This window comes from Pocillopora damicornis, chromosome 4 (assembly GCF_964200805.1).
Source record: "Pocillopora damicornis chromosome 4, jaPocDami1.2, whole genome shotgun sequence".
In the NCBI taxonomy this organism is placed as follows: Eukaryota; Metazoa; Cnidaria; class Anthozoa; order Scleractinia; family Pocilloporidae; genus Pocillopora; species Pocillopora damicornis.
Genome location: NC_142673.1, coordinates 1,942,349 through 1,960,250, shown reverse-complemented (window position 1 = coordinate 1,960,250; position 17,902 = coordinate 1,942,349). Strand labels below are relative to the sequence as shown.

The following is a 17,902-nucleotide window of genomic DNA, read 5'->3' as shown; positions in this document are numbered from 1 at the left end:
TAGTTTCCGAGATAATTTCCGGTTAAACTAGAGAGGACTTCACCTGAAAATTGATTGACCAAGAGCTGCTTACAAACAAGAAAAATACAAAATCTACAGGTTAATTGTATGAACCAGATATATTTCAGTTTTCCGCGCGTCTGATCAGAAGATATCAAAACGTAGAGAAGAGATCCACGCAGCTATGAACACTACTGAACTAGTAGTTGAAATCCCGTAGGAGCCTGAATTTTTTCCAGGTCTCATTTCAACTACTAGTTCAGTAGTGTTCATAGCTGCGAGGATCTCTTATATTCGTTTCTTCACCGCAGTGCACATATATGATTTTTATATATCTACAATCATTATGTCAAAACGTGATAACCGAAGTAATACACTCGCTACTGGCTCATGTGCTACGTTATTACCGTATTGTAGCATCATCTGTTATCTATAACTGAACAGAAACATGGCTAAACTGAATTTAACTTTTAAATAGAGCACTAAGCTAAGTCGTCTAAAGCTGTGCCTTAACACTTTAAAGCTACTCGGAACTGATTTTGGTGCCGATGAAAAATAACCCATGGCTAAATATCTATGTAACCTAGCTGAAAATATTTCTACTAATTCACTTATTGCTATACAACTGCGAACATCTTGCATGTGTGCAAAACGTTTAAATTGATAGAGAAAATTTAATTTAGCCGGCCTAATAGCTATACGGTGACTGTAACAAATTTTTTTAAATTTCCTTGATTTTAGACAAAGGGCAAAAGGCGAAGGCCAAAAACAGTGACTAAAACGGTGAAGAGAGAAGGAAGGACGAGTGAATCAATCAATTTCTTAGTTTATTCTTCTTCACTCCCCTGACTGTGTTTCAAAAATGAGCTTAAAAACAAATACTGTATTTTGCAGAACCACTTCTTTTCTTGATGTTAAGTTACCAATCAGTTTCTCTGATATGCCTCATGTACCAAAGAGAAGCTCAAATTCAACTGCTAGGTTCATTTCAAGTTTTCGCTCTTGACAGGCAAATAACACAAAACTGCTTCGCTGTTGACTTTAGCTATATCTCCCCAACCACTTAAGTCAACTTGATACATTTCCTCTGGTGGAATTCTAATCCCACTGTCGACTGGAAATTTGTTGATGATGAAATACACCCTCCCCTCTATTTCAACTGCACCCAAGTTGTTTGGGGGAATATGTTTCTGAGGCACTACAGACCAGGTGTTATTACCTTCATCATACACTTCCACAGGTGCAAGGGAACCATCGCCACCACTTTTTCCCCCCGCCACACACAGTCTGTTATTGACAACAAAAAGACTGGATCCAAGGCGGGGATCGCGGGTTGAGGCGAGTTTTGTACAAACATTATATTTTGGGTCAAAACAATGAACCACAGCTGGTGCATTGACCCAACAGAGGTATCTTCCATCTCTTTCATATTTTTTACAAACATGAATTACATATATTTTAGAGTTCATTACTGTTGCTGATACAGTTCTTAACTTCGCCCTGTTTTTTACTACTTTTAAGCCTTCTCCACCTTCTCCACCTTGCCAACTGTTATTTGTCAAACTGTACCTTTGAGGAGGATTTGACTCATTAATGGTGTAAAGATAGTCACCAACAGAACATAAGCAGTTAGCTACGTGGTTGTTTCCGTATTTTGGTAATTTAACCCATGAGTTATTTACCACATCATATCGATGTATGAAATTACCCTCGTTCGGCCTCTGTTTAGCTACAAATAAGTAGTTCCCAATGCGTTCAGCACAAAAGCATGAACTGGCATTTTCATCTGATTGTGCTACAGATAGCAAAGGTTTCCATAGCTTCGCTTCGAAATCGAAGTAATAAGCTATACACTGTGGTGAGTAAGGATCATACGCACCGTACTTGATTACACAACTCGTGGGGTGAATGGCAACGAGCACCTAATACAAGAGACAATTGTTTGAAAATCCCTTTTTTCAGCTGACATTCTGGAATATTTTTGCACAGAAAGTATTTAATTTAAGGCTAAAAAATATACTTGAGTAGATGGTTAATTTGTTGCGCACGTATATTTTATTGAAATGGTTTTAATCGATCACGGTACGGACAACAAGACATGCAGTCTCCGGGTTAGTGTAAATATAGATACCCAGTGCATAGATAAAAACTTGCTTTCTTGATTAAGTAGCAGACTGACTAATTGACCGATTCTCAATGAAAATCATCGAACTCTTTCACGGATAGAATCAGGAAAACGAATTAACATGCAAATGACGCTCCAGAAATTTCAAAACTGGAAGCTAGTTGTCGTGAAACTCAGTGTATTTTGGTGAGACAAGTGAGGTCTCAACTAAAGCTGCGTTAATGTTGTAGATAAAGGAAGCAGTTAAAGAGCTTAGTTTTTCACTAACCGGACTCATTGATCGAGGTTTAACTTTCTCAGGGGCAAACTCAAGAGAAGGCATGATGTGATGCATCATGGATTCTTGCAGATGCATGTTTACCTCTGGAAATCGCTGCATTTCTTCTGTTTTCAACTCTTCAATCACAATCTTCACATCTACCAGCCCCAGACGAACAGCTCCGATAAGTTTTCCAGCGACTGGCATCCTCTCTTCCGGCTTTGTATTTGATCCACTTCATCACTGATTTGAAGACGAAAGCTTCAGAGGGTGAATTGAGGTCATCTCGACCAAGAAGGATGAGTAGTTGATCTGCATCGATGTGAGTCTGGAATTCTTTACTTTCGCAAACATCTTTGTACATGGATGCCATCTTGGCCTCTGCTGCCTCTTGCAGATCTCTCAGACCGAGTCTTTCGGCGACTGTACACAGCACGGAGTAGTTCTTCAGGTCAATTCCGTTTTCTATGAATTCCTTCTTTACGAAATCACAACACAGTTGAACAACACTTGAGATTTGAAGCTGACTAGCTGCGAGAAGAACCTCAAATACACTCTTCTGGTTGACATGAAGATCACCAGTGTAGATTGAGTCCATAACGATCTTGAGTATCTGCGGTGAAATGCTTTTATCTTTCATTTCGATCACTTCCTGGTTCGCTTCTTTCCCATCTGTAAATATGGAGTGGAAATAATCGCTATACGAAGCAAGTACAACTCGGTGAGCTGGGAAAAGTGTATCACCCACTTTCAAACGTATGTCGATAAATTCTCCTTCTCTACGGAACTGGGAACACTTAGAGAGAAGAATTCTAGAATGGGCCACCATCTTTGTGCTATTTCAATCAGCGGAGATCTTTGCTTGTAGAAACTTCGAAGGAAACCAGAATGTCTTTGTACGTGGATCGCGTGATCTCCCTCTGAAAACTATACTAATTCCCACTTGTATTGGTTGCTTAGTTACCATTGACATACGCCCAGTGATGAAAAGATGAACGTGCAAAGATATCGATAACGGGGTTTCTGTTGGGGCATAAAAATAGTGGTATATCTGAAGAAGGTCGATGTAGTAAATAAATCGAAATTTATCCTAAAATCATTGACAAATTCATCAGACGTATGACGTTCATCTTCATTTACATCTTCTCTCCATAAAACACTTCATTATAAGTCATATATTTTGCTTGGAATGACTTTTTAAAATCTTTTTGTCCCTGTATTCTGCTGTAATTACTTACGTACACACTTTGTTTTTCTTTAGGATGAAAATCGCCAGAAGCTAGCCGGCGTTAGTATTTAAATTACAGTTAAAGGCTTTCTCAAGGCAATTAGTTAATATTTCGTAAAAAGCTGATAAGAAATACACTAATGACAGATTTCACACCCGTGCGCTGTTTGGAGAGGTCTCCAACCCAGTGCTGATGTTTTAACTCTAGAATGTAAGCTCAATCCGGCCAACTGAGCGGAACATGGCGGATATACCACGACTGTGACTATTTTTCCGTTTTTGCAGGTGACTATACATACGAATAAGATTCAGAGAGATGTTCTTATGAAAAGTGCGTCTAAAAAAGGGATTTACTACAGATTATTATTTAGCTCACAGGGGTCCCATAACCATAGTTCTCTGGTAAGATACAGCGGCATGAACTTTTGTCTCAATACTCGCCCCATGGGAAGGCCAGAAAAATATTTCTGATTAAGCATGAAAAGAATAGACTGGCACGTTTTTTATTCAGCAATTCGTCTTTATTATTCAAGTAAAATACTCATAACAAACGGCAAGACTTCCTTTTTAAAATAATGATGCATTTACGCCAAGAAAAAGAATTAGAAAAATATCTGTTAATAATCCCTGTTGGGAAATAACAAAGCCGGGTTCTTAACTTACGTCTTTTAAATCGGAACGAGTTCTACCGACATTCATGTAAACCAAAAAGCATTCAGCTTCTGAGCTAGGACAACACCCCGGCACTTTAATTAGACTGACTTAAAGTTGTATTTATTCTTCAGCTGACAGAGTTAACAACAGCAAATTTGATTTAAATTACAAGCATTGCTCTGCTGTTAAACTCTCGTTCCTCACAGGTAGGTAGCACAACACTGCGTTATAATCAACCTTTCTAAGATTCTCCCATTCATCTAAAGGCACAGGATACTTTTCTCCTGGTGGAATCCTAATTCCACTATCAATTGGGAAATTATTGATGATGAAATACACCCTCCCTTCTACTTCAACCGCACCGAGATTATTGTTTGGAATGTGGCTTTGTTCAACATAAGACCACTTGTTGTTCTGCTCATCATAAATTTCAACTGGGACGACAGAATTGCACATAGGAGGACCTGTGCCCCCTGCAATGCATAGTCTACCGTTTACTACAAAGAGACTGGATCCAAAATGAGCACAATTAGCTGATGCCCTAGCTTTCCATTGATTTAGTTCTGGATCAAAACAACAAACCACGGCTGGTTTATTCTCAAAGCTAGAAAGAATACTTCCGGTAGATCTCAGCACTCTATCAATACCATGAACTACAAACAAACACGAGTTGAAAACTGCGGACGCTTTACAACAAAATGTGTTTGGACGAACTCCTGTGATGTAAAATGAATTTATGCATTGCCACTGATTTGTTTTTAAACTAAACCTATGGGGTGGCTGCGATTCTCTGATTGCGTAGATATAATCATCGATAGAACATAAAGAATCGATCTTGTGCTTACACCCTAAAATAGGCGGTAGCGTCTTCCAAGTATTACTAACGGTATCATATCGATAAGTAACAAAATATTCTTCCTTTTTTCCCGCTACATACAGGTGATTACCGACATACTCTGCACAGAAACACGCATCTGCCTCAGTCAACTGAGCCATGGTTGGAAGAGGTTTCCATTCTTTGATTTCAAAATCAAAGTACTGCATCTGGGCTTGAGGAGTAATGGCCACAAGAACCTATCAAGAATACCAACGGGTGAGATGAAAATCATGGATTTGATGAAAATTCAAGGTAAACTCTATCAATACTGCATCGATTACGATATGCAGTTGATCCCTTTCTTCACGGTCCTGCCATAAATCTCCAACACTTCCCACCAACGACGTCAAATTGTGATCATGTGACTTCGAACAATATCTTTGACAGACCATTTAATTTTCCCACACCCTTCGAAAATATCCAAGTTATGTCATCGTATTTTGTAGCTCTCATTAATTTATAACTGTATCAGGATTTTGCTAGACTTTTAGTAAGCCTGGAAACATTTTTGAATCAAAGAAGTCTTTCGTTGGCCTTATTCTGCAATTTTGGAGAATTCTGACTTTATCTTTTGTTTAAGGTGTGATTCCTCTTTTCCTGTCTTTTATTTGTGTTGTATTTGTTTTATTATTTGAATAAAATTTAATTTAGGATAAAGGGCATCTAATTAGCCCACTAGCCTGCCTGGGACCTTTCCTGAGATCTAGAAAGATAAACAAGTAGTTTTCTTACCGATTTCATGGACCTTGGTTTTGTTTTGTTGGTAGCGAACTCGGAGCTAGCTGAAGGCTCGTAGCTGTACAACAGTGATTCGTGCAAAAGCGTGTGAATCTCTGGAATGACTCGCATTTCTTGCGTATTGAGCTCCGCTATAACCTCTCTGATATTCACCAACCCCAGACGAACGGCCCCAATAATTTTGGCCGCAACTTCCATTCTCTCTTCCTTTTTGTGTTTAATCCACTGCATCACCGATTTAAAGATGAACGTCTCGGTCGGTGCACTGAGGTCATCTCGGCTGAGAAGGCTGAATAACTGATCTACTTCGATGTGGGTCAAAAATTCTTCGCTTTCACAGACATCTTTATACATCTTAGCAATTTTATACTCGGCAGCTTCTTGCAGATCTTTCAAGCCATGGCCATCAGCGATTTTCCAGGTGCGGCAGAATTTTTCAAAATCAAAGCGAAGCTTCACAAACTCGGTCAGCAGGAAATCACAACACTGTTGAACAACACTCGTCACTTGAAGATGATCTGCTGCAGCAAGAACTTCAAACACGTTTTCTTCGTTGAGGTGAGGCTCTCCGGTGTAGATGGAGTCCAGTATGATCGTTAAAATATCAGGTGAAATACTCTCGTCTTTCAGCTCGATCACTTCCTGATTTGCTTCTCTCATTCCATCTGTAAACATGGCGTAGAAATAATCGCTATTCGCAGCCAGCACGATGCGATGAGCTGGAAAGATGTCTTCATCAACTTTTAATCGAACACCAATGAACTGCTCCTCGCCTCTAAACTGAGCACATTTGGACAAAAGAATCTCGGAATTGTTTACAACCATTTTGAAGTTTAGGAATTTACCGATCCGGAGGAGCAGAAACTGGGGCAAATCATCGTGTGACCAGGAAATCAAATAATCACGCAACATGAGTAACTACACACCAGCCCCTCCCCTAACCCAACATTAACCACAAGATGACCGTAAGTGGTTCGGTGAGTGGTAGGTGTGCAGTTGCTCAGATATTGACAATGATCCAGATGTCTGAGACGAATGTCTTGCGTGACGGAAATATTTCGTTTTTCTTTCTGTTTGATTAATCACGGCACAAAGCAAGTCGAACGTTATGGTTTTAAGATTCATTCTGCGCTCAGAGGAGAAACTCAATACAAAAATTTCTAAATCAAAATGAAATCAAGGAAGACTGACACATACCTTCCAATATGGGATTCGTGTTACGTAACGTGACAAAGGGGCGGCTGTGAAGGATTGGTAGAATATTCTCCATTACTGTTACATTATCAAATACTATGCGGCTTCATACTTTTCTTTGGGTTTTATTTATATTGCATTAAAATATCAACACTGATTTCAAATTAGGCTTTTCATTAAAATGCTGTTTGCACAATTTTTTTTGAAATGCCTCCTATAAATTTGAAAAAAGTCTATGCCTGATGTCTCTCTATGGAACCAGGGTGCTGATGTGTTTTCTTAGTTGATATGGACTCAGGTGATTATCAGGATGACTGCAAATAATTGGTCAATGTTTAAATGGTATCTCACTAAAATAGTCTCCAAATGCAACTTGAAGTAAATTCAAAATCTCTATGATTGACTTTGTTGTCTTTATGACCTTAACAATCCCAATAAGGGCATTTTTATAATGATGAAATTGGAATATTCTCCAAATGTATCAGATACTTTTTTGCAATTAACTGTTCTCGAGTAACAGCTCATCTGAAGCTTCATGATTTTCTGTCAATTCTTGTTTCATTTGATCAGTCTCAGTTCTGTTCACAGGCATGTAAACAAACACTGCATCTGTATCATTCTGAGAAATTGGCTCCCAATCTTCAATGTTGACATGATAAACCTCCTCAGCACCAATTCGGATCCCACTGTCAAAGGCAATGTTTCCAAGTATAAAGTAAATGTGATCCTCAATCTCCACAGCTCCAAAATTACCAGGTGGTATGTGAGGCTGTGGAACAGAACACCATAGGTTATTTTCTTCATCATATACCTCAACATAGCTGGATGGAACAAGTCCCCTTTGACGCTTGCTGGGTGGGTCTGTTTTACCACCTGCAACATACAATCTTCCCCCAGCTTCAAAGGCACAGGCCTGGGTGTGGCTGTAAACTGTTCCTGCCAACTTTGTCCATTCATTCTTCATAGGATTAAATCTGAACACCCCACGATCTGCCCCTCCTTCAGCCCAAGAACCACCAATAGAGTAAATATAGCCATTGTGTACAGCCACAGCACAGCCATACAGACCTTGATCTATATGGAAAGAAAGGCGCTGCCATGTTTTCTTTGAGAAGCTGAATCTCTCTGATACTACAGTGTGATTAACTTCACTGCCACCGATGACATAGAGGAAATCTTCCAGCATGCACACTTGGAAATCACAATGTGTATTCTTCATAGCTGGTAATGTTCTCCAAGTATGTGTATCAAGCTGGTGCTGATGGACATCTTTCTCATCAAAGAGGAACAAATAATTTCCAGCGTACAGTGCTGCTGGTTTGATTTGAAGACTTGGTAGTTCAAGACCAGGAAATGGCTTCCATGATTTAGACACACTATCAAAGTACTTGACTTCAGACAAGCATGACAATGAAACCAGGGCCTTAAAAAAAATCAACAATGGTTGTAATAAACTGTTAAAATATTGTTATGATAGATGTTTTGTGTAAATTTTGTGCAGCATATGAGGTATGAGCTGGCTATCCTAAGACATCTCCAAATTTTCTAAAACAAATTGCATGTGACAGTGATTCATATTTTTTTATTCAAGAGCACACACACCCCATATGTGCTTTTATTGAAAGCATACAAAAAAAATTTCAGACATGGACCCTACACCATGGCATGAGCAGGGCCTGGAAGAGCTGCACAACCATCCAAGATGCAAGCTTAAAGAAGAAAGGAAGAAATAGAAAGAGCTGCAATTGTCTAAAGCAATGCTTATTGACTGAGCTGGGAGGTGGAGCCAAAAATTTCCTATCTGGCACTTCTTCTCAGGCACTAAGTAACTGATATTAATGAAACAGCAAAATTAGTGCACAAAGCAGGTAAAAGAGTGTCAATATAGCTGAGGTTATGAGAGGGGCTCCTCGGGTGCATACAAACCCTTTACTCCTGTTGCTAGCGGTCATTCAAAAAATAACAACATGTAATGATTTAAATTATTTTTTCCTCAGTTTGTAAGCGAGCGGTATTCTACAAATCCTGCAATCTGATTGGTTCCAAGAGCGGGCAGTATTCTCCCCATCCAGCCTGCTCACAGCCGGCAGTTCTTTTTGCAATCATTTGTTAGGTTTGAGAAAAAATAAAAATGTTATTCACCAGCCTAGGTCGGTCGGTATTGGGAAAAACTGTGCCCTCTGTCTAGTGTAACCAAGACCTTGGGCACAGTTTTTCTCAATACAGACCTCCCATCTGGTGAATAACATATATAAACTGTAGAATGTTGTTAGAGTCAAGTGAGACTCTGGTGTAGGTCAACCTTTAATGAAAAACCCCTCTCGTGCCTCTGACTTATGATCAACCCACTCTAACAGATTAAGTATGTGACCCAAAATCGGTGTACCGACAATAATGTGCTGTTACTATTTCCCCCTACCCCACGCTCTAACCATGAATGCATGCAGCAGAACTGCAAAGGCCAAAGTACTTACCTTCGATGAGAGGCGTGGCATTCCCTTCTCTTGAGCAAATGAAGAAAACAAAAAGGGTCGGACATGCTGTGATAAGCTGATGAGCATGAGCGAAAAACACTCAGGGATGTCTTTGAACTCCTCCGATTCAAGTTCTGATAGCACAACCATTATGTCGACAAGTGCTAAACGAACTTTGTTCAGCAGCCTTGGCGCATGTGGCAATCGGTTTTCTTTATCATACTTCATCTAAGTGATCACGGTTGTGAAAAGAAAAGTTTCCGAGGGAACACTTAGATCATTACGTGGAAGAAGAAGCTCTAACTCATCTACAGTGATGTTCTTCATAAATCCATCTTCCTCGGGTGAGGGTGATGAGGACTCTTGTTCAGATTCTTTACTTGATCATGCATGAAACATCAGTGGTAAGTAGTTGGCCAAGTGTAACATTCTTCCTAGTTCACAGTATTGGCATGCACCACACATCTACTGTGTATTCAGGACAGGAAAAAGAAATTTTCAAACTGGTAGGGCAATTCTTATGCCTTAGGCTGTAATATGAAGTACTAAATGCAGTAAACATTAGTGTTCACTGCCCAAAAAGGAGAACACAGACATAAAACCAGACATGAGTCACCTTGTTACATTTAACTGAATCCTGTCCAGTTTGTCATCCTTAAGACATTTATCTAATTTGCAGACTTTTTATCATCTGTAAGCCTTAAACAGAGTTATTAATCACCAACTCTGCCTAGTACTAGTGTCATGAGGCTTATTCAGTCAGAGCTAAAACACCTCAATTTTGATGTTACAATGTATAGCAACTAGGAGTCCAGGGATGCTAGTTCAATGTAGTCCCACCCCTCCCCTTAGTGGAGAGAGGCCTCTTGAGCATTACATTTCTCACAAAAAAGCACAACCTCTCCTCTCCCATGACTGTACAAGCTGTACTTTTGAACACTGTCAAAAGACCTTTGCCAGCTGTCTTCTTCCACAGTCGACTACCAACACTCAGACACTCAGGCCACTGCCCTAATGGTTGCATCAGGTTGAGGTTGTGCTTCTCCACCTTGCCACTGTTATTTGTCAAACTGTACCTTTAAGGAGGATTTGACTTACTAATGGTGTAAAGATAGTCACCAACAGAACACAAGCATTTAACTTCGTGGTTGTTTCTGTATTCTGGTAATTTCACCCATGAGTTATTTACCACATCATATCGATGTATTTTTTGATTCTTTCCAGCTAAAAATAAGCAGTTTCCAATGCATTCAGCACAAAAGCATGGGTTAGTTAGTTTCTCTAATTGTGCTTCAGTTGGCAAAGGTTTTGATAGCTTGGCTTCGAAATTAAAGTAATAAGCTTTACACTGCCAGATCAGAAGTCTGTGCACTTGGTGCTTAATGCTGTCTGACTTGATGCTGTCTGCATCTGGAGGTGCCTCGTGAAGCTTACAAACTCTCTGAGTTTGAAAGGCAACAAGTATCTGAAACAGGAGACAATCATCTAAAAATTCCTCTTTTCAGCTGATATTCTATAACTTTTTTATTACAAAGAAAGTATTCAATTTAAGATTCCAAAAATATGATAAAGCAGTTGGTTGCTTTTTTGCACATCACAGTGACTGTAATTTTACTGAAATAGTTTTAATCGATCACAGGAAACTTGCTTTCTTGATTGAGACTGAGTAATTGACTGACTTCCATAGATAATTATCGAACCTCGCCGCTGATATAATCAGGACAACAACTTAACATATAAATAATGTTCCGGGAATTTCAGATTAAACTTATTAGAGCTAGTTGTTGTTAAACTGAGTGTAGTGTTGAGCATCAAGTGAGATCTCCCCAAAAGCTCTGTTGAAATTAAAGGAAGTACCTATAGAGATGTCTATAGAGCTTAGCTGTTCACTCACCGGACTCATTGATCGAGGTTTAACTTTCTCAGCGGCAAACTCATGAGAAGGTATGATGTGATGTATCATGGATTCTTGCAGATGCGTGTTTACCTCGGGAAATTGCTGCATTTCTTCTGTTTTCAACTCTTCAATCACAATCTTAACGTCTACCAGCCCCAGGCGAACAGCTCCGATAACTTTTCCAACGACTGCCATCCTCTCTTCCCGTTTGTGTCTGATCCACTTCAGCGCTGATTTGAAGACGAAAGCTTCAGAGGGTGAATTGAGGTCGTCTCGACCAAGAAAGCTGTGTAGTTGATCTCCATTGATGTGACTTTAAAATTCTTTAGTTTCGCAAACATCTTTGTACATGGATGCCATCTTGGCCTCTGCTGCCTCTTACAGATCTCTCAGACTGAGTCTTTCGGCGACTGTACACAGCATGGAGTAGTTCTTCAGGTCAATTCCGTTTTCTATGAATTATTTCTTTACGAAATCACAACACAGTTGAACAACACTTGAGATTTTAAGCTGACTAGCTGCGAGAAGAACCTCAAATACGCTCTTCTGGTTGACATGAAGATCGCCACTGTAGAAAGAGTCCATAATGATCTTGAATATATCCGGTGATACACTTTTATCTTTCGGTTCGATCACTGCCTGGTTCGCTTCCTTCCCATCAGTAAATACGGAGTGGAAATAATCGCTGTACGAAGCGAGTACAACTCGATGAGCTGGGAAAAGTGTATCAACCACTTTTAAACGTATGTCGATAAATTCTCTTTCTCTACGGAACTGGGAACACTTAGAGAGGAGAATCCTAGAGTGAGCCACCATCTTTCTGCTGTTTTCTGGTTGCAGAAACTGCGATGGAAACCAGAATGTTTTTGTATTCTGTTCGCGTGAACTCTCAGTGATAACTATGCTGATTCCCACCTGTTTTGGTTGCTTAGTTACCGGTGACATACGCCCAGTGATGCAAAGATTAACCTGCAAAGATATCGATAACTGGGTCTGTTGGAGCTTGGACAACACCCCAGCATGACTAACTTGAACTTTTATTTACTCTTCAGCTGACAGAGTTAACAACAACAAATTCAAATTACAATCATTACTCTGCTTTTAAACACTCGTTCTTCACAAGTAGGTAGCACAACACTGCGATATTATTAATCTTTCTAAGATTCTCCCATTCATCTAAAGGCACAGGATATTCATCTAAAGGCACAGAATACACCTCTTCTGGTGGAATCCTAATTCCACTATCAACTGGGAAATTATTGATGACGAAATACACCCTCCCTTCTATTTCCACCGCACCGAAATTGTTTTCAAAAATATGGCTTTGATCAACATAAGACCACTTGTTGTTTTGCTCATCATAAACTTCAACCGGGGCTGCACCTGTTCCATTGGGTATGCCCCCCCCCCTCCCCCGCCCTGAGGACCCGTCTTTGTAAAAAGTTTTTTCCCTTTGATCCTGAAGTACGAAAAAACATGAGTTGACTGAGAAACCTGCGGACGCTTCACCACAAAATTTATTTGGACAAGTTCCTTCGGTGTAAAAATGGTCTTATACAGTGCCATTGATTTGTTTTTAAACTAATCAAACCTAATCTATGGGGTGGCGTCGATTCTCTAATTGCGTAGATATAATCACCAATAGAACATAAGGAATTGATCTGATGCTTACACCCTAAGATAATTGGTAATGACCCTCAAGTACAAGTATCAGTAACTGCATCATAATGACACGTAATGAAATCTTTCCGGCCCCTTCTCTGCCGCCACATACAAGTGATTAACAACGTATTCTGCATATTCTGTCTCAGTCAATTGAGTCAAGAATGGTAGATGTTTCCAGTTTTTGGTTTCAAAATCAAAGTACAGCATCTGGGTTTGAGGAATAATGGCCACAAGAACCTATCAAGATGAGACCAAAATGATTGAGTTGAGTGAACAGGGTAGAGCAAGCTATTGTAAATTTTATTCGATAAGGAAAATGTGTTTCACGTTTACGTCAATCACGACACCAATGAAGTCTCCTTTCCTCGGTTCTGCTACAAAAAACAGACCCGTCAGTAAACACAGTGGATGTTTAAAATAGCTTAAAACAGAGATGAATTGGTTCAAAGGCGTAAAAGAACCTGCAATCATCGCATTGAAATTTACTTTTCCAGGGGGTGCTGCCCCCCGACCTCCTGGGTTGGTTCTTCCAGGCGGACATTAATCGATCCCTCCTTCACTTAATCCATTGCATCAATGATTTGAAGATGAGCGTCTCCGAAGGTACGTTGTAGTCATCTCGACTGAGAAGGCTGAGTAGTTGGTCTGCGTCGATATTCGACAGGAACTCTTCACTTTCTCTAACATCTGAGTACATGGATGCCATCTTGTGATCTGCGGCCTTCTTAACTTCTCTAAGGCTGTGTCTATCGGTATGACGAAGGGTTAACGCTCGAAACGTAAGCTTTAAAACTCTTTACGGTGGCCAATTTGCATTATCAACTCAGTTGATAAAATTAAATTACCCTGTTATACTCTGCCATCGACGCAGCACCACAATTTCTATAGAAACTTATCCCCCTTTATTACGATTCATTGTCTGATGCCTCGTGATCAATTTTGGTATTGAGGGTGGTTTTGTCTTCAGGACTTAAACTAATTTTTAGATGCGGTATTTGAATGAAACATGATGTATCCAGCCATTGAAACTGCTTTCTTTTTCTATTTCACTACTGTATTACTAATGTATTAGACAACAGAATGCGATTTTAAAAAAATTCTGACGTCAGAGACTTACACTTTTAATTCTCTGTTATCCACTCTCATTTTACATTTTCTGTCAAGTTCTATTCTCCTTCTCCCGCCATATATTTTTCTTTCCGGGGGCTAAATGCGGACGTGATCCTTAAAACAATCTACGATATCAGCAAAGATAATTCATGTTAAGTCTCAACGTAACGGGTAAAATATGAATAACTTTTGCGTGGCTCAAGAAAGCAGAAACTGACCCTTTGTTGCGTGTAATAATGGGTAATAATAATGATGATAATTATGTTAAAAATACAATCATCAAATCTTTGACAATGATAATCATGGAGGCCTTTCAATAAAAATAAACTGGTTGAATTTTCCAAAAGGCAGGAGGCTGACCAGTTCGTTATTTACAGAGTGCATGCAGCCAAGGAGGGTGAACTGACTCAGGCTAGGGCAAGCGAGAATTCGAAGGGACCACCAGATTATATGTCTGTCACGGACTTATAACTAGTAACACAAACACAAGTAGCCAGTTTTACAAGAAATTGGATGAAATTTATTTACAAATGATGTTATACATGCATATAAAACCTTGAATGATACATCACAAGTTAGATCACAACCTATCACATGCATATGTACGGTCTTTTCCCACTGACTTTGTTTAAAAAATGGGCTTAGAAATAAATAGTGTATTTCGCAGAACCACTAATTTTCTTTATATTAAGTTACCAAGCAGTTTCTCTTTTATGTCTCATATACCTAAGAGAAGCTCAAATTCAGCACAAGTGTCATTCATGATCTGAAATTTTTTTCCTTGCTGGGTTCATTTCAAGTTTTCGCTCTTGACAGACAAATAACACAAAACTGCTTCGATGTTGACTTTAGCTACATCTTCCCAACCACTTAAGTCAACTTGATACCTTTCCTCAGGTGGAATTCTAATCCCACTGTCAACTGGAAATTTGTTGATGATGAAATACACTCTCCCCTCTATTTCAACTGCACGCAAGTTGTTAGGGGGAATATGTTCCTGAGACACTACAGACCAGGTGTTAGTACCTTCATCGTACACTTCCACAGGTGCACGGTAAATATAGTCATCAATTTTCCCCCCCGCCACACACAGTCTGTTATTGACAACAAAAAGACTGGATTTAAAATGAGGATGAAAGGTTGACGCGAGTTTTGTCCACACATTATATTCTGGGTCAAAACAATGAACCACAGCTGGTTGACTGACCCAGCTGGGGTTTCTCCCTTCACTTTTAGCGATTTTATAACCATGAATTACATATATTTTAGAGTTCATTACTGTTGCTGATACAGTACTTAACTTCTCCTTGTTTCCCTCTACTTTTAAGCCTTCTCCACCTTGCCAGCTGTTATTTGTCAAACTGTACCTTTGAGGAGGATTTGACTCACTAATGGCGTAAAGATAGTCACCAACAGAACACAAGCAGTTAACTTCGTGGTTTTTTCCGTATTTTGGTAATTCAACCCATGAGTTATTTACCACATCATATCGATGTATGAAATTAACTTTTCCCTGCCTCTGTTGAGCTACAAATAAGTAGTTTCCAATGCGTTCAGCACACAAGCTTGCTGTAGTTTTTTCATCTGGTTGTGCCACAGATGGCAAAGGTTTCCATAGCTTCGCTTCGAAATCAAAGAAATAAGCTATACACTGTGGTGAGATACATCCATACGCACCGTAGTTGATGCTCTTTGCATTTTGAGATGCCTCGGGTACCCTTACACAGTTCGTAGGGTGAATGGCAACGAGCACCTAAAACAAGACACAATCGTTTGAATATTCCTCTTTTCAACTGACATTCTGGAATTTTTTTGCAAAGAAAGTATTCAATTTAAGGCTCCAAAAATATACTAGAGTAGATGTTTAATTTGTTGCGCATGTATATTTTTATTGAAATAGTTTTAATCGATCACGGTACGGACAACACGGCATGCAGTCTCTGGGTTATTTTAAATATAGATACCCCGTGCATAGATAAAAACTTGCTTTCTTGATCAAGTGGCGGACTGACTAATTGACCGATTCTCAATGAAAATCATCGAACTCTGTCGCTGATAGAATCAGGACAACGATTTAACATGCAAATGACACTTCAGGAATGTCAAAACTTGGAGCTAGTTGTTGTGAAACTCAGTGTATTGTGAGATCTCAACAAAAGCTACGTTGTAGATAAAGGAAGCAGTTAAAGAGCTTAGCTGTTCACTCACCGGTCTCATTGATCGAGGTTTAACTTTCTCTTCGGAAAACTCAAGAGAAGGCATGATGTGATGCATCATGGATTCTTGCAGATGCGTGTTTACCTCTGGAAATCGCTGCATTTCTTCTGTTTTCAACTCTTCAATCACAATCTTAACGTCTACCAGCCCCAGGCGAACAGCTCCGATAACTTTTCCAGCGACTGGCATCCTCTCTTCTCCTTTGTATTTGATCCACTTCATCACTGATTTGAAGACAAAAGCTTCAGAGGGTGAATTGAGGTCGTCTCGACCAAGAAGGCTGAGTAGTTGATCTGCATTGATGTGAGTCAGGAATTCTTTAGTTTCGCAAACATCTTTGTACATGGATGCCATCTTAGCCTCTGCTGCCTCTTGCAGATCTCTCAAACCGAGTCTTTCGGCGACTGTACACAGCACAGAATAGTTCTTCAGGTCAATTCTGTTTTCTATGAATTCCTTCTTTACGAAATCGCAACACAGTTGAACAACACTTGCGATTTGAAGCTGACTAGCTGCGAGAAGAACCTCAAATATGCTCTTCTGGTTGACATGAAGATCACCAGTGTAGATAGAGTCCATAACGATCTTGAATATCTCCGGTGAAATGTTTTTGTCTTTCATTTCGATCACTTCCTGGTTTGCTTCTTTCCCATCAGTAAATATGGAGTGGAAATAATCGCTATACGAAGCGAGTACAACTCGGTGAGCTGGGAAAAGTGAATCACCCACTTTCAAACGTATGTCGATAAATTCACCTTCTCTACGGAACTGGGAACACTTAGAGAGAAGAATTCTTGAATGGGCCACCATCTTTGTGCTGTTTTAACGCAAAGATCTCTGCTTGCAAAAACTTCGAAAGAAACAAGAATGTCTTTATACGCGATCGCGTGACCTCCCACTGACAACTATGCTAATTTCCACTTTAATTGGTTGCTTAGTTACCGGTGACATACGCCCAGTGATGCAAAGATTAGCTTGCAAAGATATCAATATCAGGGTCTCTGTTGGGGCATAATCCCGACGATAATCTTTTTGCAGTTACATTGGAAACTAATAGTGGTATATCTGAAGAAGGTCGATGTGGTAAATAAATCAAAACTTTTCCTAAAATCATTGGATTAATTCATCAAACGTATGACGTACATCTTGTTTAACATCTTCTCTTCATATAACACCACATTTTAAGTCATATCTTTTACGTGGAATTACTTTTTAAATTCTCGTTATCCCTGCATTCTGCTGTAATTACATATATATACACTTTTTTTATTAGGATAAAAATCACGAGAACTTTTTAGCGTTATCATTTCATAAAGTTCAAGGCTTTCTCAAAGCCGGTTATATTTCGTAAAAAGCTGATAAGAAACACACTGACGATAGATTTTATACCCCGAACATTATTTAGAGTGGTTTCCAACCCACTGCTGATGTTATAACTATAGAATGTAAGTTCAATCCGACCAT

The 17,902-nt window shown here is 39.5% G+C and overlaps 4 protein-coding genes and 1 pseudogene across 5 annotated transcripts; all 5 read right to left on the bottom strand.

Annotated features, from left to right (window-relative positions):
• Window positions 1–814: 814 nt before the first annotated feature.
• On the bottom strand, window positions 815–3,343 carry LOC149046432 (kelch-like protein 26; annotated as a pseudogene). The gene is made up of 2 exons (XR_016185709.1): window positions 2,394–3,343; window positions 815–1,922 (listed from the first exon to the last, which is right to left on the bottom strand). The product of XR_016185709.1 is annotated as a kelch-like protein 26 (transcript).
• A 768-nt stretch (window positions 3,344–4,111) lies between these two features.
• LOC149046431 (kelch-like protein 26) lies at window positions 4,112–6,742 on the bottom strand. The gene is made up of 2 exons (XM_089203236.1): window positions 5,876–6,742; window positions 4,112–5,340 (listed from the first exon to the last, which is right to left on the bottom strand). The coding sequence occupies exons 1-2, from the start codon at window positions 6,704–6,706 to the stop codon at window positions 4,432–4,434; spliced, it is 1,740 nt and encodes a 579-aa protein (XP_089059362.1). The 5' UTR covers window positions 6,707–6,742; the 3' UTR covers window positions 4,112–4,431.
• Window positions 6,743–7,184: 442 nt separating this feature from the next.
• Window positions 7,185–9,923, bottom strand: LOC149046430 (kelch-like protein 14). Its single transcript, XM_089203240.1, has 2 exons — window positions 9,550–9,923; window positions 7,185–8,498 (listed from the first exon to the last, which is right to left on the bottom strand). The coding sequence occupies exons 1-2, from the start codon at window positions 9,775–9,777 to the stop codon at window positions 7,575–7,577; spliced, it is 1,152 nt and encodes a 383-aa protein (XP_089059366.1). The 5' UTR covers window positions 9,778–9,923; the 3' UTR covers window positions 7,185–7,574.
• A 130-nt stretch (window positions 9,924–10,053) lies between these two features.
• On the bottom strand, window positions 10,054–12,362 carry LOC149046429 (uncharacterized). The gene is made up of 2 exons (XM_089203242.1): window positions 11,444–12,362; window positions 10,054–11,014 (listed from the first exon to the last, which is right to left on the bottom strand). Exons 1-2 carry the CDS (start codon window positions 11,639–11,641, stop codon window positions 10,628–10,630), a joined length of 585 nt encoding a protein of 194 aa, XP_089059368.1. The 5' UTR covers window positions 11,642–12,362; the 3' UTR covers window positions 10,054–10,627.
• A 2,356-nt stretch (window positions 12,363–14,718) lies between these two features.
• Window positions 14,719–17,534, bottom strand: LOC149046428 (kelch-like protein 26). The gene is made up of 2 exons (XM_089203238.1): window positions 16,430–17,534; window positions 14,719–15,974 (listed from the first exon to the last, which is right to left on the bottom strand). The coding sequence occupies exons 1-2, from the start codon at window positions 17,246–17,248 to the stop codon at window positions 15,012–15,014; spliced, it is 1,782 nt and encodes a 593-aa protein (XP_089059364.1). The 5' UTR covers window positions 17,249–17,534; the 3' UTR covers window positions 14,719–15,011.
• Window positions 17,535–17,902: the final 368 nt, after the last annotated feature.

Excerpts from the sequence above, each read along its gene's own strand:
- LOC149046428 (XM_089203238.1), bottom strand. The coding sequence starts at position 17,248 with ATGGTGGCCCATTCAAGAATTCTTCTCTCTAAGTGTTCCCAGTTCCGT. Across the intron at positions 15,975-16,429 it reads AACCTCGATCAATGAGACCG|GTGCTCGTTGCCATTCACCC; the intron begins GTGAGTGAACAG and ends GTCTTGTTTTAG.
- LOC149046429 (XM_089203242.1), bottom strand. The coding sequence starts at position 11,641 with ATGGCAGTCGTTGGAAAAGTTATCGGAGCTGTTCGCCTGGGGCTGGTA. Across the intron at positions 11,015-11,443 it reads AACCTCGATCAATGAGTCCG|ATACTTGTTGCCTTTCAAAC; the intron begins GTGAGTGAACAG and ends CTCCTGTTTCAG.
- LOC149046431 (XM_089203236.1), bottom strand. The coding sequence starts at position 6,706 with ATGGTTGTAAACAATTCCGAGATTCTTTTGTCCAAATGTGCTCAGTTT. Across the intron at positions 5,341-5,875 it reads AACCAAGGTCCATGAAATCG|GTTCTTGTGGCCATTACTCC; the intron begins GTAAGAAAACTA and ends TATTCTTGATAG.
- LOC149046430 (XM_089203240.1), bottom strand. The coding sequence starts at position 9,777 with ATGAAGTATGATAAAGAAAACCGATTGCCACATGCGCCAAGGCTGCTG. Across the intron at positions 8,499-9,549 it reads TGCCACGCCTCTCATCGAAG|GCCCTGGTTTCATTGTCATG; the intron begins GTAAGTACTTTG and ends ATTTTTTTTAAG.